This window comes from Schistocerca piceifrons, chromosome 6, assembly GCF_021461385.2.
Source record: "Schistocerca piceifrons isolate TAMUIC-IGC-003096 chromosome 6, iqSchPice1.1, whole genome shotgun sequence".
Taxonomy (NCBI): Eukaryota; Metazoa; Arthropoda; class Insecta; order Orthoptera; family Acrididae; genus Schistocerca; species Schistocerca piceifrons.
Window position 1 is genome coordinate 388,232,250 of NC_060143.1, and position 22,989 is coordinate 388,255,238.

General features: G+C 40.6%; 1 protein-coding gene across 2 annotated transcripts in view; it reads right to left on the minus strand.

Moving 5' to 3' along the window:
- Positions 1–22,989, minus strand: part of LOC124802619 (palmitoyltransferase ZDHHC23-B) — a 71,829-nt gene that overhangs the window by 25,382 nt on the left and 23,458 nt on the right. Inside the window, exons 2-3 of one of the 2 annotated variants that reach the window (XM_047263507.1) lie at positions 21,257–21,542; positions 713–924 (exon numbers count right to left, since the gene is read on the minus strand). In XM_047263507.1, the coding sequence (XP_047119463.1) occupies positions 713–924; positions 21,257–21,542 (498 nt within the window). Of the gene's footprint in view, positions 1–667; positions 925–21,256; positions 21,543–22,989 lie in introns of both variants that reach the window. The other variant, XM_047263506.1, reaches the window with a different exon arrangement.

Here is a 22,989-nt window from a genome sequence, read left to right on the forward strand (position 1 = left end):
CAGAGAACACTATGATAGCCGTTATTAGTGATCCACAAACTGTGTGTCAAACTTGCATGAACATTGCCTATAGTGAAGAACATTACTGTTTGGATGCTCCCCATCACTTGCGGCGCCACTGTATATCCCAAGTTCAGTATTATCAATCTTCTTATTTGTAATAAAAACTATTAATGATATTTGTTTGAATTGTTGTATAGCATTCCGAGAATGCGGTATCCTTTAGGCACCCTATACGAGACAAGTGGGCAAGACCCCACACCATTACTCATCCACAAGAAGCCTTGATCAAATTGGTTGAAACATCAGCTTTATTTCATGTTATAACATTTAAATATAATAAGCAGAAGGTTATTAAACTTGATGAAAGCACTCAGTTGGTTCAAAGCTGTTATAGAAGTGTTTGATGTGTAGCAATAATCCAACAAGAAATGTATTAACATTCACATTAATAGAAAAATTAATAAGCTACAAAATTCAGATTTAGATTCAAAATTGTTACTTTATACTATAGGAACTATGAGCTGCCAGACACATAAATACAAAAATCTATGCTCTTTAGCTACTGAATAATAAACAAGATCCATTCTGAACCAATATGCTTAAAGAAACTTTTCTTTTGAAATACTATAATTTAAACTTTGCTTCACATTCTAATATTACTGACCATATGCAGTGGTGAATCCTTCCGACAGAACAAACACGGCAGTACCTGCAATGTCTGGCACCCAAAGGAACCCTTCGACGGCAAGCGGCACATGCCACACCAGTGCCATCGACTGGTGCAAGAGGTATTGCTAAGCTTGACCTAGAGCGTCTCCACGCAAAATGCAACAGTATAAATGTTGCCAAAGTAAGGACAACAAGGATCAGGTTCTCATCTGGTAGAATCTCCAACATTGGCACGACACTTGCTTCAAATACCTGAAAGTGTAAGAATACATGTTCTATACCGGTTACATACAAAGAACACCCAGTATTTTAATACAGTAGACTAAAAGCCTCCTACTGCTCTCAATTTGAACTCATAAAATTTACTAACCTATATATTCTCATTCATAATAGGTATACATCAGACAACAAATGCATTGTTTTAGCCAATTTATACATCGCAAATGAGTAAAAACACACACCTACACCCACACTTACAAAGAGAAAGAAAGAAAGACAAAGTGTGTGTGTGTGTGTGTGTGTGTGTGTGTGTGTGTGTGTGTGTGGAGAGGGAGGGAGACAGGATGGAGGGCGGAAACAAAACAGAGAGGGCAGGGGATGGAGAGAGAGAGACACACAGAATGGAGGGGGGGGGGGGGGGGCAGATAGAACATAGGAGGGGTGGGGGGTAGACAGAATGTAGGAAGGGGGGCAGACAGCATGTAGGAGGGGGGGGGGGGGCAGACAGAACAGAGGAGGAGGGAGGGGGGACAGACAGAACAGAGGAGGAGGGGGGACAGACAGAACAGAGGGAGGGGGACAGACAGAACAGAGGGGGGACAGACAGAACAGAGGAAGAAAGCCGCAGTGCAGATGAGAGTGAAATACAAGGGCATGGAAACACTGTTGGAGATGGGCATGTCACAGGTTAGCAGAGACTGCGGCCAGGAACACTTGAGATTGAAGGATGTTCCGATATGAGGGGAGATTCTACTCACTGTAATGATGAGACATTGAACTGCAGACAGGTACAGAGGAAAGACTGTTACAGATTTAGCTTTTGCCAAAGTCTTCTTCAGAAATGAAAACAAACAAACACACACACACACACACACACACACACACACACACACACACCGCGCGTGCGCGCGCACATGCAAGCAAGACAGAAAGCAAGCAAGCAAGCAAGCAAGCAAGCCAGCAAGCCAGCTTCAAGCACATGTGTACACCATCTCTGGTCCGAGCTGCTAGAGATGGTGTGCTTGCTTGTGTGAATGTGTGTGTGTGTGCTTTTCTGAAGAAGGCTTTGGCAAAGAACTAAATGTGTAAGTCTTTTCATTGTGCCTGTCTGAAATTCAACCTGTCATCTTTGCAGTGGGTAGCAATCCATCCTTTTTTAATATTGTTGATATTGCAACCTGAAGCTTCCATTGTTTCATATTTACATAACAAGCTGGTATACATGGACGGAGTGGGGGAGGGGAGGGAGGATTACATGGCACTTGTTGCAAAACAAACATTGTAATTGAGTATGTGGTGCTCAGACCCAAGTCCTGCCACTGAATGGTTAAAACTGCTTTTGGCCTTCCTTGACCACAGTTTGATGCTGATGGCAGGTATGTATTCAGGTGGGCCCAAGATGACTCACATATAAGATTGTGCAACAATCAGAGCTGAGCTGGTATACAACATGGCTGCTTTTACACGTAGCCCTACATCTGAAAGGGTAAGATATGCCTGTGACGTGACTGGCGTATAATGAGCTAGATGGGTGTACAGGACAGGCATAAGGGTGGATCAGGATATTTCATAGGTTGGTCAGGTGGTGGAATACTGCTTTTAGAGAAATGCAAAGGTTTGTGAGTAGGATATTTATAATTTTTTTAGGAAGGGTGTGGTTTAGGTGTTCCAGTCCTGGGTGCTATAGGGTAAAGAGTGGGAGGAAGGGGTGTGCTTTTGCAGCTGGTTCATTGGGGTGGTTTTATGATTAGGGGCATGATCGGTATGGTGTGACAGAAATGTTTGCAGACTAGGTTTAGAGGGTAGTTCCTGTTTGTGCAGGCTTTGATGAAACAACTGATACTACATGTGAAATCGTGTGGGCACAGTCTCAGTATCAAAAGTGTGCATAAATTTATAACTGATTTGTAACCAAAAACTTTTGAGAAAAATTAACCTCACTAGTACATCTGTTCCCTGATCATATTCTTATTATTGCAGGAGGCTTTAATAACCCAGCACTTGACTGGGACAATTATAGTTCTGTTAGTGGTTGGTATGTCAAGACATCCTGTAAAACAATGTAAATACCTTCTCTGAGAACTATCTACAACAGGTAATACAGAAGCCTGTTCACGAAGGAAACAGACCTAATGACTCCAAACTGAGCTGACTTATTCAGAAATTTCATTGCTGAAACTGATATAAAAAAGAGGAGGTTGTAGCAACAATGATTACCAAAGTACAAAAAACAACTAAAACAAGCACAAAGATTTAAATGTTCACTGAACTTGACAAAGAGGCAGTATGTCATTTCATCAGTAAATTGAAATATGTAACTCTGGGCAGCAGACTGTAGAAGAACTATGACTCAAGTTTAGAAAAATAACTGACCAATCACATACGAACCTACAAGAATAGCTTTTGACAGGAGAGACCATTTATTGGATACAGTCTATGTAAAGATACTTCTAAAGAAATGACTACTGTACTAGAGGTGCAAAAGAAAGCATAGGGATATAGATAGGGAGATATGTAGAAGGAAATGTCTTCGTCTTTGGCTGTCGAATGGATAAAGTAAAGCCTTCAATGACTAACTGAGTAAAATTTTGTCGAAATAATCTCACAAAACCCAAAGAAATTCTGGTACCAAAACGGCCTTGCTGTGCTGGTACTGCGAAGTGCTGAAGGCAAGGGGAAACTACAGCCGTAATTTTTCCCCAGGGCGTGCAGCTTTACTGTATGATTAAATGATGATGGCGTCCTCTTGGGTAAAATATTCCGGAGGTAAAATAGTCCCCCATTCGGATCTCCGGGCGGGGACTACTCAAGAGGATATCGTTATCAGGAGAAAGAAAACTGGCGTTCTACGGATCGGAGTGTGGAATGTCAGATCCCTTAATCGGGCAGGTAGGTTAGAAAATTTAAAAAGGGAAATGGATAGGTTGAAGTTAGATATAGTGGGAATTAGTGAAGTTCGGTGGCAGGAGGAACAAGACTTCTGGTCAGGTGACTACAGGGTTATAAACACAAAATCAAATAGGGGTAATGCAGGAGTAGGTTTAATAATGAATAGGAAAATAGGAATGCGGGTAAGCTACTACAAACAGCATAGTGAACGCATTATTGTGGCCAAGATACACTCCTGGAAATGGAAAAAAGAACACATTGACACCAGTGTGTCAGACCCACCATACTTGCTCCGGACACTGCGAGAGGGCTGTACAAGCAATGATCACACGCACGGCACAGCGGACACACCAGGAACCGCGGTGTTGGCCGTCGAATGGCGCTAGCTGCGCAGCATTTGTGCACCGCCGCCGTCAGTGTCAGCCAGTTTGCCGTGGCATACGGAGCTCCATCGCAGTCTTTAACACTGGTAGCATGCCGCGACAGCGTGGACGTGAACCGTATGTGCAGTTGACGGACTTTGAGCGAGGGCGTATAGTGGGCATGCGGGAGGCCGGGTGGACGTACCGCCGAATTGCTCAACACGTGGGGCGTGAGGTCTCCACAGTACATCGATGTCGCCAGTGGTCGGCGGAAGGTGCACGTGCCCGTCGACCTGAGACAGGACCGCAGCGACGCACGGATGCACGCCAAGACCGTAGGATCCTACGCAGTGCCGTAGGCGACTGCACCGCCACTTCCCAGCAAATTAGGGACACTGTTGCTCCTGGGGTATCGGCGAGGACCATTCACAACCGTCTCCATGAAGCTGGGCTACGGTCCCGCACACCGTTAGGCCGTCTTCCGCTCACGCCCCAACATCGTGGAGCCCGCCTCCAGTGGTGTCGCGACAGGCGTGAATGGAGGGACGAATGGAGACGTGTCGTCTTCAGCGATGAGAGTCGCTTCTGCCTTGGTGCCAATGATGGTCGTATGCGTGTTTGGCGCCGTGCAGGTGAGCGCCACAATCAGGACTGCATACGACCGAGGCACACAGGGCCAACACCCGGCATCATGGTGTGGGGAGCGATCTCCTACACTGGCCGTACACCACTGGTGATCGTCGAGGGGACACTGAATAGTGCACGGTACATCCAAACCGTCATCGAACTCATCGTTCTACCATTCCTAGACCGGCAAGGGAACTTTCTGTTCCAACAGGACAATGCACGTCCGCATGTATCCCGTGCCACCCAACGTGCTCTAGAAGGTGTAAGTCAACTACCCTGGCCAGCAAGATCTCCGGATCTGTCCCCCATTGAGCATGTTTGGGACTGGATGAAGCGTCGTCTCACGCGGTCTGCACGTCCAGCACGAACGCTGGTCCAACTGAGGCGCCAGGTGGAAATGGCATGGCAAGCTGTTCCAGAGGACTACATCCAGCATCTCTACAATCGTCTCCATGGGAGAATAGCAGCCTGCATTGCTGCGAAAGGTGGATATACACTGTACTAGTGCCGACATTGTGCATGCTCTGTTGCCTGTGTCTATGTGCCTGTGGTTCTGTCAGTGTGATCATGTGATGTATCTGACCCCAGGAATGTGTCAATAAAGTTTCCCCTTCCTGGGACAATGAATTCACGGTGTTCTTATTTCAATTTCCAGGAGTGTAGACACGAAGCCCACACCTACTACAGTAGTACAAGTTTATATGCCAACTAGCTCTGCAGATGACGAAGAAATTGAAGAAATGTATGATGAAATAAAAGAAATTATTCAGATTGTGAAGGGAGACGAAAATTTAATAGTCATGGGCGACTGGAATTCAAGTGTAGGAAAAGGGAGAGAAGGAAACATAGTAGGTGTATATGGATTGGGGGACAGAAATGAAAGAGGAAGCCGCCTGGTAGAATTTTGCACAGAGCACAACATAATCATAACTAACACTTGGTTTAAGAATCATGAAAGAAGGTTGTATACATGGAAGAACCCTGGAGATACTAAAAGGTATCAGATAGATTATATAATGGTAAGACAGAGATTTAGGAACCAGGTTTTAAATTGTAAGACATTTCCAGGGGCAGATGTGGGCTCTGACCACAATCTATTGGTTATGACCTGTAGATTAAAACTGAAGAAACTGTAAAAAGGTGGGAATTTAAGGAGATGGGACCAGGATAAACTAAAAGAACCAGAGGTTGTAAAGAGATTCAGGGAGAGCATAAGGGAACAATTGACAAGAATGGGGGAAATAAATACAGTAGAAGAAGAATGGGTAGCTTTGAGGGATGAAGTAGTGAAGGCAGCAGAGGATCAAGTAGGTAAAAAGACGAGGGCTAGTAGAAATCCTTGGTTAACAGAAGAAATATTGAATTTAATTGATGAAAGGAGAAAATATAAAAATGCAGTAAGTGAAACAGGCAAAAAGGAATACAAACGCCTCAAAAATGAGATCGACAGGAAGTGCAAAATGGCTAAGCAGGGATGGCTAGAGGACAAATGTAAGGATGTAGAGGCCTATCTCACTAGGGGTAAGATAGATACTGCCTACAGGAAAATTAAAGAGACCTTTGGAGATAAGAGAACCACTTTTATGAATATCAGGAGCTCAGATGGAAACCCAGTTCTAAGCAAAGAAGGGAAAGCAGAAAGGTGGAAGGAGTATATAGAGGGTCTATACAAGGGCGATGTACTTGAGGACAATATTATGGAAATGGAAGAGGATGTAGATGAAGATGAAATGGGAGATACGATACTGCGTGAAGAGTTTGACAGAGCACTGAAAGACCTGAGTCGAAACAAGGCCCCCGGAGTAGACAATATTCCATTGGAACTACTGACGGCCGTGGGAGAGCCAGTCCTGACAAAACTCTACCATCTGGTGAGCAAGATGTATGAAACAGGCGAAATACCCTCAGACTTCAAGAAGAATATAATAATTCCAATCCCAAAGAAAGCAGGTGTTGACAGATGTGAAAATTACCGAACTATCAGCTTAATAAGTCACAGCTGCAAAATACTAACACGAATTCTTTACAGACGAATGGAAAAACTAGTAGAAGCCAACCTCGGGGAAGATCAGTTTGGATTCCGTAGAAACACTGGAACACGTGAGCCAATACTGACCTTACGACTTATCTTAGAAGAAAGATTAAGGAAAGGCAAACCTACGTTTCTAGCATTTGTAGACTTAGAGAAAGCTTTTGACAATGTTGACTGGAATACTCTCTTTCAAATTCTAAAGGTGGCAGGGGTAAAATACAGGGAGCGAAAGGCTATTTACAATTTGTACAGAAACCAGATGGCAGTTATAAGAGTCGAGGGACATGAAAGGGAAGCGGTGGTTGGGAAGGGAGTAAGACAGGGTTGTAGCCTCTCCCCGATGTTGTTCAATTGTATATTGAGCAAGCAGTAAAGGAAACAAAAGAAAAATTCGGGGTAGGTATTAAAATTCATGGAGAAGAAATAAAAACTTTGAGGTTCGCCGATGACATTGTAATTCTGTCAGAGACAGCAAAGGACTTGGAAGAGCAGTTGAATGGAATGGACAGTGTCTTGAAAGGAGGATATAAGATGAACATCAACAAAAGCAAAACAAGGATAATGGAATGTAGTCTAATTAAGTCAGGTGATGCTGAGGGAATTAGATTAGGAAATGAGGCACTTCAAGTAGTAAAGGAGTTTTGCTATTTGGGGAGCAAAATAACTGATGATGGTCGAAGTAGAGAGGATATAAAATGTAGGCTGGCAATGGCAAGGAAAGCGTTTCTGAAGAAGAGAAATTTGTTAACATCCAGTATTGATTTAAGTGTCAGGAAGCCATTTATGAAAGTATTCGTATGGAGTGTAGCCATGTATGGAAGTGAAACATGGACGATAAATAGTTTGGACAAGAAGAGAATAGAAGCTTTCGAAATGCGGTGCTACAGAAGAATGCTGAAGATTAGATGGGTAGATCACATAACTAATGAGGAGGTATTGAATAGCATTGGGGAGGAGAGAAGCTTGTGGCACAACTTGACCAGAAGAAGGGATCGGTTGGTAGGACATGTTCTGAGGCATCAAGGGATCACCAATTTAGTATTGGAGGGCAGCGTGGAGGGTAAAAATCGTAGAGGGAGACCAAGAGATGAATACACTAACCAGATTCAGAAGGATGTAGGTTGCAGTAGGTACTGGGAGATGAAAAAGCTTGCACAGGATACAGTAGCATGGAGAGCTGCATCAAACCAGTCTCAGGACTGAAGGCCACAACAACAACAACACGTGATCCCAAGTATCTGGACATCCACAAAACATACTTTTTTTCATATTAGGTGCATTGTGCCGCCACCTACTGCCAGGTAAACCATATCAGCAACCTCAGTAGTCATTAGAGATCGTGAGAGAGCAGAATGAGGCACTCTGCGGAACTTATGGATTTCGAATGTGGTCAGGTGATTGGATTTCACTTGTGTCATACGTCTCTACCTGAGATTACCACACTCCTAAGCATTCCTAGGTCCACAGTTTCCGATGTGATAGTGAAGTGAAAACATGAAGGGACACGTACAGCACAAAATCGTACAGGCTGACCTCATCTACTGGCTGACTGTGATGGCCAACAGTTAAAGAGAGTAGTAATGTGTAATAGGCAGACATCTATTCAGACCATGACAAAGGAATTCCAAACTGCATCAGGATCCACTGCAAATACTATGACAGTTAGGCGGGAGGTGAGAAAACTTGGATTTCATGGTCGAGCGGCAGCTCATAAGCCACACATCACACCAGTAAATGCCAAACGATGCCTTGTTTGGTGTAAGGAGTGTAAACATTGGACAATTGACCACTGGAAAAACGTTGTGTGGAGTGATGAATCACGGTACACAATGTGGCAATATGACACCAGGATGTAGGTATGGCGAATGCCCAGTGAACGTCTACTGCCAGCGTGTGCAGTGCCAACAGTAAAATTCAGAGGCGTGTTTTATGGTGTGGTCATGTTTTTCATGGAGGGGGCTTGCACCCCTTGTTTTGCATGGCATTATCACACCAAAGGTCTACATTGATGTTTGAAGCACCTTCTTGCTTCCCACTATTGAGGAGCAATTTGGGGACGGCGATTGCATCTTTCGACACGATTGAGCACCTGTTCATAAGGCATGGCCTGTTGCGGAGTGATTACATGACCTTAACATCCCTGTAATGGATTGGCCTGCACAGAGTCCCGACCTAAATCCTATAGAACCACTTTGGGAGGTTTAGAAATGCCGACTTCATGCCAGGCCTCACCAACCGACATCAATACCTCTCCTCAGTGCAGCACTCTGGGAAGAATGGGCTGCCATTCCCCAAGGAACCTCCCGGCATCTGATTGAACGTATGCCTGAGAAAGTGGAAGCTGTCATCAAGACTAAGGGTGGGCCAACACCATATTGAATTCCTGCATTACCAATGGAGGGCGCCACGAACTTGTAAATCATTTTCAGTCAGGTGTCCGGATATTTTTGATCACATAGTGTATGTTAAGGCTGGTTAGTGGCACTAAACCTAAGTGTCCAGACACCCACAGATGACACGACCTGAAATTGAAGGTTAGCAAAGGAAAAGCACAAATGCGTAACTACGTTTTGATGTGTTCCTATACAATAGAAATATCCATGAGTAATGACCAAGTTTAATTACAGCTATGAAAAAAATGAGTGACATAGATATTAAACAATAGAAACTCCAGGTAGGAATATCAACAATGTAGGAAGAGACAGATTACTACTTACTGTAAAGAGGTCTGTGCTTGAAATATGCATGCTTTTTGTGTGTGTGTGTGTGTGTGTGTGTGTGGGTGTGTGTATGTGTGTGTGGGTGTGTGTGTGTGTGTTTGAAGGATGTGGCCGAAAGCTTTATGTAAGTGTGTCTTAATTGCAACTGTCTGAAATTTGATGTGTCTTCTTTACAGTAAGTAGCAATCTGTCTTCTCCTGCATCGTTGACATTGATATTGGTGTGTGGTGTTGAGCAGCAGCTGAAATAGCTAAACTAAATGAAGTCCCAGAGCCAAGAGAATCCATAATTGTCTACATAGAATTTGTGTCTGATATAGCATCTTAAACCACAACATGGATCCCTTGAATAAGAAACTTGGGCCAGTGTTTGGAGGGATGCACAACACACACCACAATCTACAAGAGTAGCAGAAGTGACCCCTGCAACTACTGTAGTGATTCGAGAATTTTTGTGTAAATTCTAGAACCACTCAGCCTTCTACCGTCTCGAACACACGATATTCTAGATACGGGCGTGGGATGGTGAAATCGTATCTACTGCGTGTCACATGTTTGTGTGTGTAGGTTTAAAATCAGTTGCAGGAAGAAAGTAGATGCGGCAGTCGAACGGCACCGATAAGTACCTGTCGGGCAATCCACAGATATGTTAGTGAGAGTGTATGGAAGAACCATGGAATCTATATGCAACTTTGTGCTTATTGTGTCACTGACTAAAGAGAAAGGTATTATGGTGAAGCTGTCAAAATCGTTTTTTGTGCGCCAAGAACTTAAGTTCTTAGAGCATATTGTAGGGGTAGAGGGAATTAGACCAGACCCTGAACGCATAAAAGCTATCAAAGAATGTCCACATCCCAGAAATGTAAGACAATTCATAATATTTATAGGTATGGCCAGATACTATAAACAGTACGTACGAGGGCAGGAGTTAAATGACCCATGAATTTTACGTTTATTAAAAAAGGGAGTACCGTGGACTTGGGCTCAGGGTGTAAATGACGCATTTGAAAACGTACAAAGAGCACTTGTTGAGGCACCCATATTACACCATCCCATTTATGGGCGAAGTGTTTAAAATTTTGACAGATGCATCTGATTACAGTGTTGCTGCTGAACTTTTCCAAGGAGAATGGAATCCAAGTAATGTAGAACAAAGAACCATAGCTTTTGTTGGTCGTAGCCTAAATAAGCACGAACTAAATTACACAGCTACCAAAAAAGAACTAGTGCCGATTGTATGGAGTATTCAAAAATTTCAAACGCTAGTATGGGGATCAGAAATCCATATTTATACCGATCATCAAGTTTTATCCTTTCTTATGAGTAGTAAATTACTGCACAATAGGTTGATATGCTGGATGCTTTTCCTACAGGAATACGATATCAAGATATACGTAAAAAATTCCTAAAATATAGTACCTGATGCATTATCGAGGCTACCCATAGGAATGGAAGACTTGTACCGTACGGAAGAGCCCAGCGTTATTTCTGCCATTAATTTTATGTCAGCAGAATATCTTAACATCAGGATAAAAGAGATGGATCAAAGAATAAGATCCTTGTTTCACAGAAATATTTTCGATGTGCATTCAGAACTCGTTACCTCCTAATCAATTGGGAAAATGGAAAATTGTAGATCATAACTTGTTTTAGAGAGGCAGTGTAACATCACAGCTTTGGTGTTTATGTATTACGAAGGTAATGGAAGATGAATTTGTATAGTATGTTCACACAGGGTATGGACAGTTTGCAATCAAAAAAATGCATCTCTCATACAAATAAATTTTATAATTTCAAGAAACTGGGGCACAAAATAGCAACTTTGATTAGAACCTGTGAAACTCGCCAGAAAGTAAAAGAGAGTGATACGTGAAATACAGAACGTATCCTATTATCCCTAAGTCATTACACGACCTTAGAGCAGCAGATTTCTTTGGACCAATAGAACAAGGAAAGGGAGGAGTATCATATTTTTGGTTATCAGAGAATGCTGTTCAAAATATGTTAAACTATATCCTATTACGAGAGCAAATATGCAGACAGTTATAAACTGTTTACAACAATACTTTATAGAAGTAGGTAAATCAAAACGGTTTCTTACAGATAACAGAACACAATTTGTGAGCAACAAATTTAGAGAATTTCTAGCTTGCGAAAGTATTCAACAAGTGTTAATGTCCAATTATAACCCATCATCAAATCTGTGTGAATGGGTAACGAAGGAAATTGGGAAATTATGTCATACATACTGCCATGAAAAACATACTTTGTGGGCAACAAAAATTAAGGACTTTGTTGAATTTATCCTAAATGAATTACCCCATTTATCGACTGGGTTGACAGCTTTAGATGTTATAGGCAAACCTTTTGTAGGAGAACCTTTAATTAGGTATTTTAATTGGCCTCAACAACATAGTGTCAACTACGAAGTAAATCAGGAAATAATTTCTAAAAATTTGATTGAAAAGGTGCAACAAAGAGTAAGCAAGCATAATGAAAAGGCTGTGGAACCTCAGTACCAAGTCGATGACCGGGTTCTTATAAAACAACATCTTCCCAGCTCGACTCTGAAGAAAGCACTCATAAGTTTTTTCAAAAATATGACGGACCATACAGGGTACAAACGGTGGTCCATCCTAAGACATTATTTTTAGTAGATCCCACAACTGGATTAGAAAAGGGGAAATACGATGTAAAGGATGTAAAATTGTATATCCCCCAGGAACGTTAACACACTGAGTTAATGGGCAGAGTGATGACTTGAGTTGTTTTCAGTGTTTCTTCCAAAATAGTTTTCCTGCAGTGAATTCCTCTAAAATCTAAAACTATCCTATAATCTTATTGCTTTAAATAAAAACAACAAAAAGGAGAGAAAAAAACTGAATATCACCATAAAATAGAGAAAACCTGAGAGAACCACAAAAAAGAGAAAAAGTGATGTCCAGGCAAAATAAATTGAATAGAGTATTATGTTTGTGGAAAATATAATATGATGTGACAAACTGAACAATCGTTATACCGAAGTGTATAGCTTTTTTATTTTGTATTGAGTATTTTATACCTTTCATGAGATGTGATATAGATGGGAGGGTTTGTCTAAATTTTGAAGGGGTGGGCAGTGTAGCTAAAAGCTTGATTTACAAGAACAGATAAATCATGACTAACACAAAACACACATTACACCTTTCAAACAACTCTCACAAACAAGTGTGCCTGATTCTTCTTCATTTGCTGTTTCCACAGGGTTGCTAGGATTTCCTTCCGGGACCTCATCAGCAAGGGCTGGATAAGAGCATTGATTATCGATCAGGGCTGAGTGAGACATCGATTACTGTACATAATTTTAAAAATGTAAGCGACATAACAGCCGGGATTTTCCGAAGTAAAATAATGGTGTGAACAATGTGATTTAAGTCAATAAAATTATGAATGTCATTTTCTATGTTTTTCCACAAGCACCCCGAAATTCATTTACTTGTAAGTATTTGCAAATAATCAACAATAAAACAAAACCAATAGTTCCTTTTCAGGACCACCAAATCTTAAATGGGAATACGTTCATCTTTAGTTAGCGAGGAATTAGTCTTTTCCTCAGTTAGTCTTTTACTTTGTTTACTCTGTTAGTTAATGAGTTCACTCATTAGTAAGTATGATATTTGGTTAGTTAGTTAGCTAGTCAGATGATTTGTTTGATAATTAAAAGTTGTGTGGCCTCATGATCATAAAACAAACAAAACTTATCCGAATCAGCAGAAAAAATTACTATTTCTGTCGACATCTGTAAAACTCTGATTCCTCTCTCTCAAACCCCACCCCAAGGGAGAGTTTTAGTTTAGCAAAGAAGTAAATAAGTGTTTTTTATTTATCCGTAACCATTTTCCATGCAAAAATGAGAACATGGATTTTCTTGAATTACAGCGGCAACTACCAAGAAACAAAACAAATGTTTAAGACAAAATGCATGTAGTTTTTATGTAGAATCTGATTCTGCAATAAAAAATGGGGGTTTCCAATTGAAATTTTAAAGTTGCCTCCCACCCCACCCGCAGGGAGCTGGAGCAGCAGGTTAATTCTGGCAACGGCAGAATCTGATATATAATAATCTTGTTTTACTTCCTCTTGAGTTTGCTTAACTGCATAATGGCCTTTCTCTCGCACAATCTTGATGATTTCATGTTGCACAGTGCATGGAATGATCAACGCCTCTTTTCAGTCACAGAACTTGAAAAGAATTCCATTTATCACACAAAAGTGTTCATAATGCCACTATCTGAGAATGGATTTGATTGCTGCTAAATTATCATCCTTCTCTTGAGCTCTCCATTTCTTGCTATTAAACCATCTGCAAAATCAAGTGGCACATTCACAACAAAAATTTACAGTGTCTACATGTTTCATTCTAAAACAGAACGGTGTAGGAATACTCTTCCAAGGCTAAAGCTCATCTTCATAATCTTGATTACAAGTCCTTCTTATCCATAGTCTTTTGAAATGCAGCAGACTCCATTGCAATTTTAAAACATATTCCTAGCAAATATACCCAGAATTTCCTTACGGCATTAACAACAGCTAAAACTTGAAGCTCTTTATTTTTTTACTCATATACGTGACTGGATGGAACTTGTCGTCACCTTTTGTATTCAAACAGCTCCAAAACCTTCTTAGCTTGTGTCCACGTGTAGTTCAGTTTCACATTTTGGGCTGTAGATTTTTGAAACTGGTTCAGATGAAAGAATATCTTTCAGTCTCTTGAATGCTTGCCTCCGTTCTTTCTAAAACCTATATTCTCGACATTCCTCAGCAAATTGCTCAGGGATTTGGCAATTGCAGAGTAATTTGAGATAACCTCGCTGAAATATCCTGTTACACCTACGAAACTTAGTGTTGCTGCAACAGATTTCTGTGAAGTTTTGAACAACACACCCAAAAATTGAATAGTTCTCTTCAAGAACTGGCATTTTGCAAAATTAATTTCCCAGCCATATTCTGCTGCAATTTCTAACACTAAACAAAGCCACTGAAGTGCCTCATCACCACCCTTTGTTGGGATTATGATACTGTCTATGTAACTAGATGTTCTCTTGAGCCAATGCCCAAAAAACTGTGGTCATAAAATTCTGGAACACTGCAGGCGAATTTGATAAGGCAGAATAAACTATCCTGAACTGAACCCACCCAAATATGTCACAAATAAGGTATATTTTTGGCTTTCTTCTTCAACATCAATGTGGAAAAAACCATTCATGCAGTCTAGTGTGGAAGACATACATGCATCTTGCAGTTTATCTAAAAGATCTTATATGAAAGGCACCGGGTAACAACCTTTCACTGTGATCTTGTTTAATGTTTTGTAGTCTATAAAGACACAAGTCTCCATTTTTCTTTCATACGACTACAACCTGGATAGCATATTCAGATGAACTTGGTTCTATTATTCCTTGATCAAGGCATTCCGGGACTTGGTTACCAAAAATTTCTAAAAATTTCTCTCTCTCCTGGTGATGGTCTTCTGGGTCTCCTATATGTTGTTGTTGTTGTGGCCTCCAGTCCTGAGACTGGTTTGATGCAGCTCTCCATGCTACTCTATCCTGTGCAAGCTTCTTCATCTCCCAGTACCTACTGCAGCCTACATCCTTCTGAATCTGCTTAGTGTATTCATCTCTTGGTCTCCCTCTATGATTTTTACCCTCCACGCTGCCCTCCAATACTAAATTGGTGATCCCTCGATGTCTCAGAACATGTCCTACCAACCGGTCCCTTCTTGTAGTCAAGTTGTGCCACAAGCTCCTCTTCTCCCCAATCCTTTTCAATACCTCCTCTTTAGTTATGTGATCTACCCATCTAATCTTCAGCATTTTTCTGTAGCACCGCATTTCGAAAGCTTCTATTCTCTTCTTGTCCAAACTATTTATCGTCCACGTTTCACTTCCATACATGGCTATACTCCATACAAATACTTTCAGAAACGACTTCCTGACATTTAAATCTATACTCGATGTTAACAAATTTTTCTTCTTCAGAAATGCTTTCCTTGCCATTGACAGTCTACATTTTATATCCACTCTATTTTGACCATCATCAGTTTATTTTGCTCCCCAAATAGCAAAACTCCTTTACTACTTTAAGTGTCTCATTTCCTAATCTAATTCCCTCAGCATCACCCGACTTAATTCGACTACATTCCATTATCCTCGTTTTGCTTTTGTTGATGTTCATCTTATATCCTCCTTTCAAGACACTGTCCATTCCATTCAACTGCTCTTCCAAGTCCTTTGCTGTCTCTGACAGAATTACAATGTCATCGGGGAACCTCAAAGTGTTTATTTCTTCTCCATGGATTTTAATACCTACTACGAACTTTCCTTTTGTTTCCTTTATTGCTTGCTCAATATACAGATTGAATAACATCGGGGATAGGCTACAACCCTGTCTCACTCCCTTCCCAACCACTGCTTCCCTTTCATACCCTTCGACTCTTATAACTGCCATCTGCTTTCTGTACAAATTGTAAATAGCCTTTCACTCCCTGTATTTTACCCCTGCCACCTTCAGAATTTGAAACAAAGTATTCCAATCAACATTGTCAAAAGCTTTCTCTAAGTCTACAAATGCTAGAAATGTAGGTTTGCCTTTCCTTAATCTTTCTTCTAAGATAAGTCATAAGGTCAGTGTTGCCACACGTGTTCCAATATTTCTACGGAATCCAAACTGATCTTCCCCGAGGTCAGCTTCTACCAGTTTTTCCATTCGTCTGTAAGGAATTCGTGTTAGTATTTTGCAACTGTGACTTATTAAACTGATAGTTCGGTAATTTTCACATTTGTCAACACCTGCTTTCTTTGGGATTGGAATTATTATATTCTTCTTGAAGTCTGAGGGTATTTCACCTGTCTCATACATCTTGCTCGCCAGATGCTTGCGTTTTGTCAGGACTGGCTCTCCCAAGGCTGTCAGTAGTTCTAATGGAATGTTGTCTACTCCCGCGGCCTTGTTTCGACTCAGGTCTTTCAGTGCTCTGTCAAACTCTTCACGCAGTATCGTATCTCCCATTTCATCTTCATCTACATCCTCTTCCATTTCCATAATATTGTCCTCAAGTACATCGCCCTTGTATAGACCCTCTATATACTCCTTCCACCTTTCTGCTTTCCCTTCTTTGCTTAGAACTGGGTTTCCATCTGCGCTCTTGATATTCATACAAGTGGTTCTCTTCTGTCCAAATGTCTCTTTAATTTTCCTGTAGGCAGTATCTATCTTACCCCTAGTGAGATAAGCCTCTAAATCCTTGCATTTGTCCTCTAGCCATCCCTGCTTAGCCATTTTGCACTTCCTGTCAATCTCATTTTTGAGACGTTTGTATTCCTTTTTGCCTGCTTCATTTACTGCATTTTTATATTTTCTCCTTTCATCAATTAAATTCAATATTTCTTCTGTCACCCAAGGATTTCTACTAGCCCTCGTCTTTTTACCTACTAGGTCCTCTGCTGCCTTCACTACTTCATCCCTCAGAGCTACCCATTCTTCTTCTACTGTATTTCTTTCCCCCATTCTTGTCAATTGTTCCCTTATGCTCTCCCTGAAACTCTGTACAACCTCTGGTTTAGTCAGTTTATCCAGGTCCCATCTCCTTAAATTCCCACCTATTTGCAGTTTCTTCAGTTTTAATCTACAGTTCATAATCAATAAATTGTGGTCAGAGTCCACATCCACCCCTGGAAATGTCTTGCAATTTTAAACCTGGTTCCTAAATCTCTGCCTTACCATTATATAATCTATCTGATACCTTTCAGTATCTCCAGGGTTCTTCCATGTATACAACCTTCTTTCATGATTCTTGAACCAAGTGTTAGCTATGATTAAGTTATGCTCTGCACAAAATTCCACCACGCGGCTTCTTCTTTTATTTCTTAGCCCCAATCCATATTCACCTACTATGTTTCCTTCTCTCCCTTTTCCTACTCTCGAATTCCAGTCATCCATGACTATTAAATTTTCGTCTCACTTCACTACCTGAGTAATTTCTTTCATCTCATCATATATTTCATCAATTTCTTCATCATCTGCGGAGTTAGTTGGCATATAAACTTGTCCTACTGTAGTAGGCGTGGGCTTCATGTCTATCTTGGCCACAATAATACGTTCACTATGCTGTTTGTAGTAGCTTACCCGCACTCCTATTTTTTTATTCATTATTAAACCTACTCCTGCAGCACCCTTATTTGATTTTGTATTTATAACCCTGTATTCACCTGACCAAAAGTCTTGTTCCTCCTGCCACCAAACTTCACTAATTCCCACTATATCTAACTTTAACCTGTCCATTTCCCTTTTCAAATTTTCTAACCTACCTGCCCGATTAAGGGATTTGACAGTCCACGCTCCGATCCGTAGAACGCCAGTTTTCTTTCTCCTGATAACGACGTCTTACCCTACATGTATTACGGCAATTGTATTTTCGTGTTGAGATTAGTTTACTTTGCTGACTCTCAACAAAACTGTCGCATTCAAACTTAACCTAGGCAACTGGCTATGCTATAGGTCAGTCTGCCACCACATCTAGTTTTTTTCTGGACATATTTGTTCGCTTCATGAACTCAAAATTAATCTGTCACATTCAAACCTGAGCTTGGTCTCGGGCTCTGCTACAGGTCAGCCTGGCACCACATTTAGTTTCTTTCCTGGCTTCGCCAAATCACTACCACATTGTCACATTCCAAACTAACCTAGGTCTCGGGCTACACTCGAGGTCAGTCTGTCAGTATTTGTAGCGTGCTTCAACTCGTTTTTTCCCTTCACCAACCTACACCTGAACTGTCAAATTCCAACCTACATTAGTCGATAATCATGACATTGAGCTGTGCTATTAAGTCACAAGGTAATCACTGTAATGGAAATAATGCCACTTGCAAAGAAAACATTATTATTAATAAAACAAATCGACATAAAAAGTATTACTCTCATTCAACAAGTAATTGAAAAATGAAATGAAACAAAATAAAACTTTAGTATTGATTATAAATTCTTTTAACTGCCTCCATGAATGTAGTAAGTCTTTCTCATTGCTCCACCTCCTCCACATATACTCAAAGAATATGCATATAAAAATGTTCTTGCATTTATTGGGTCCATTAACAGAATGCTTGACTGCAGACCATGTGCCCTCTATACTACTCACATATGCACTTGTTGTTCGATCTTTAAAATGCATTCTGCATTTCACCAACTTTACAATGCATTCTATGTTTCACCAACATTACAATGCACTCTATGTTTCAACAACAAATGTATGAACCCCTCATCCAACAAACAGTCACAACATCAGAAGTAATCAGAAATTATAACTGTTCCTGGAAGCCCATACTTCTTCACCACATTCGGTAGAACACAGTTTTTCTTTCGGGAACAACTTTGAAAAAACACTTCTTGCTATTCATTTTCTGAACTCTGATTTGTCGATTTCTGTAATTCTTTCTTCACCCTTCCCCCCCAATACACTACTATTTCTAACAGAACATCATACATAAACTTCGTGACATGAACTGCACCAGTCCACATCTCTTCACAAATAAAAGCATTAGTACACTTCTTCACCCACAGGAAAGGCATTCTTAAAATGACTTCCATCTTCAGTCTACTCCCCACAAACCACTCTTTCGCTTCCATAGGCAAAAACAAGAAACAAGAAACAACATCACCAAAACTCATGCTTCCATAGGCATATGAAACAAGAAACAATATCACCAAAACTCATGACCTTTCTGATATATGGACGATGCTACAAAAAATATGAAAGTGAGTAACTAATCTTAAAATTCTTAACAATGAAACCAGCTAAGTTAATTTTGCATTGTCCTTTTCAAAAATCAATGTAATTAATCAGCATCTTATGCCCCGACACCATAAGCGCATTTTCACTCACGATTCATCGTATCGAATTTGTTGGTTGTCAGATATATCCAGCTGTTACTTTCAAATATGTCGAGATTTCTGAGGTTTCAATTAGTTGTATTTTAATAGGAAAGTTTAAACAAGAAGAAATGGCAAAATTTTCATTGTCAGATACATTTCATTGTTATTTCCAAATACATGTAGATTTATGAGGGTATGACCTAATGAAACAGATAAATATATGTTTAGAAGCACTTTTATTTTATAAACAACACTTAAACGAACTTACATAGAAACAAAAGCACTGTTTAATTAACCAATAATAAAATAAACTTTCATTATATCACTCTGTTGCCATGGGCGAGGGTGACACTACAGAAATGACCCACTTGAAGCATCTAATAGTGTGGTTGCATCAGTTCAATTACTTATAATCTTGTAGACAACTGTCTCATAGTGGGATTGTACTGCAGGCTCATAATCTGGGTAATTTTCTTGCAAAGTATGATAAATTTTCTGTCACCTAGCCCATTGCTTATTTTATATTACTACTACTGACTTGGATGTAATGCAACACAATTTGTCATTGTGTTAGCTGAAGCAATAATGAAGGAATAGCTATGAGCTCACAATTGTAAAACAACAAATGAATGGCGCAAGACACGGTATTTGTGGTTGGTGACTTTGCAGTCAGAAGCACCTTCTCTAAGGTTAAGGAGATTGTCATGCTGTTTTGACTCACCAGTGCACAAAAACCGGAAAGAAATCATTGCTTAGCATCTCAGCTCATTTACAGTCACCCAGCTAAAAGTATTTTAGCAAAATTCCACCACATTTATATGCAGCTTTCACTGTCGAAGTCTCTAGCACACCATCAAATTTTTTGCAAGCCACTGCATGGAAGTCTGGCAACAAAACACACAATTTACTCACTGCATACATAGAAACAATACAATCTGCATTTGCCAGATTTCATAATACTGGGACTGACTGTTCTGGAAGTTCCCAAAGTAATTATCATCTCTGATGGACAAAAATAGTTTCAACAATAATTGGTGCCAGAATTAACTTCAGAACCAGTAGCCCGCAGAACGGGGACTGCCTATCATTCACAGATAATCTGTCGCTCAATATTTTATTAATATTATGATTGATATCCTTCTCAGTATGACACTCAAGACAGCAACTGAATAAGAAACTGTGCAACAAAGAAAAGGGAGAGACTACAATACTCCTCCTTCCTATTCAAAGAGTCTTAATAATGAAATCAACTGGCACACTATGTCTACTTCAACCAGATGATACTCGGGATGATTAATCAAACAGCTACACATTGCTTTTGAAAGACACAGTGATGATGAGGATAAAACATGATTGAAATGTGATGATGCTGCTAGAACAAAGACCACAGATCCATACTCAAGACGCTGCAATAGGTTCTTAAAAGGCTTCTGTAGTACCTGTTTGATACAATCATTAGTAAATAAGTAAAGTGCAAATTCATAACTACTATATGCATCGATAATGAAAATGTCAACAGAAGATGAAGAAAAAGTTCTCCACACAACACAAGAAACTTGCCTTTACGATGTAAGTTATTCATATTTTACGGCACACAGACATCATCTGGTTAACAGATTATTGTCAGCTACCCCATCTAATCCTCTCACTGCTACTATCTTCATTGCACCCATCCCCCTCCCCCACCTCTTACAAGGACAAAAAATGGAGGGTCCATATTTAAGCTCAGCCAAACATTGTAAGCCACATGTTATTCTTTATTCAGTAAACTAACAGCTTGAGACATGTCATCATTTGTCACAAGAAGTAAACAACTTCACCACTCACCAGTACTGGCAATACTACAGAAGAAACCATCCATGCAACAAAATATCGTGGTGGTACACAATGTAGCATTAACCGAGCAGCCAATGGCACAGAACCTAATGTCAAAACTGTCCACCACGGTCCTTGGGCTGCCATCACACCAATTAATGCCAGTAACAATGGGGGCAGGAACATTTCTGGTGCAAGAGGTCGTGCACCACGTAGCCAAGGAATTCGCATTCGGTCACATATAGTTACCATGACCGCATGGAAAAGAGATACAGGCACTTTCCGGCACCGGAACAGCCTGAAAAAGGATTATTTTTTAAAATTTGTTGGTTATATTACACAGATTAAACATTAATCACATAGTTATTAATACAAAGCCCTTTGTTCCAAAGGGCTTTTTATACCCTGAACAGCTATTAAACTAAGAAACTGAAACAAATAATGACAAATGAGACATAATTACATGTGTTCATCTGCAATGATGCTGAATAGGTACAAAAGTAACAGTTTTAATCTGATAATCCAGATGCTGATGAAATTTTGTACAATTTCAATTATTATTATTATTATTATTATTATTATTATTATTATCATTATCATTTTGTGACTGTCCCAACTTCCTGCCCTGTCATACACTATGTGATCAAAAGTATCCTGACACCCCCAAAAACATACGTTTTTCATATTAGGTGCATTATGCTGCTACCTACTGCCAGGTACTCCATATCAGCCACCTCAGTAGTCATTTTTGACACCGTGAGAGAGCAGAATGGGGCGCTCCGCAGAACTCACAGATTTTGAACATGGTCAAGTGATTGGGTGTCACTTGTGTCATATGTCTGTATGAGAGATTTTCACACTCCTAAACATCCCTATGTCCACTGTTTCCGATGGTGAAGTGGAAACATGAAGCGACATGTACAGCACAAAAGCGTACAGGCCGACCTCATCTGTTCACTGACAGTTGAAGAGGGTTGTAATGTGTAATAGACAGATATCTATCCAGACCATCACACAGGAATTCCAAACTGCATCAGGATCCACTGAAAGTCCTGTAACATTTCGGCGGGAGATTAGAAAACTTGGATTTTATGGTCGAGTGGCTACACGTAAGCCACACATTGCGCCATTAAATGCCAAACAATGCCTCGCTTGGTGTAAGGAGAATAAACACTGGATGATTCAACATTGGAAAAATTTAGTCTGGAGTGACAAATCACAGTACACAATGTGGCAATCCGAAGACGAATGCCCAGTGAATGTCATCTGCCAGCGTGTGTAATGCCAACAGGAAAATTCGGTGGTGGTGGTGTTATAGTGTGGTCATGTTTTTCATGGAGGGGCTTGCACCCCATTTTGTTATGCGTGTCACTATCACAGCAAAGGTCTACATTGATGTTTTAAGCACCTTCTTGCTTCCCATTGTTGAAGAGCAGTTCGGGAATGGAAACTGCATCTTTCAACATGATCGAGCACCTGTTCATAATGCACGGCCTGTGGCGGAGTGGTTACACGACAATAACATCCATTTAATGGACTGGCCTGTACAGAGTCCTGACCTGAATCCTATAGAACACTTTTGGGATGTTTTGGAATGCCAACTTTGTGCCAGGTCTCACCAACCGACATCGATACCTCTCCTCAGTGCAGCACTCCGTGAAGAATGAGCTGCCATTCCCCAAGAAACCTTCCAGCATCTGATTGAATGTATGCCTGTGAGAGTGGAAGCTGTAATCAAGGCTAAG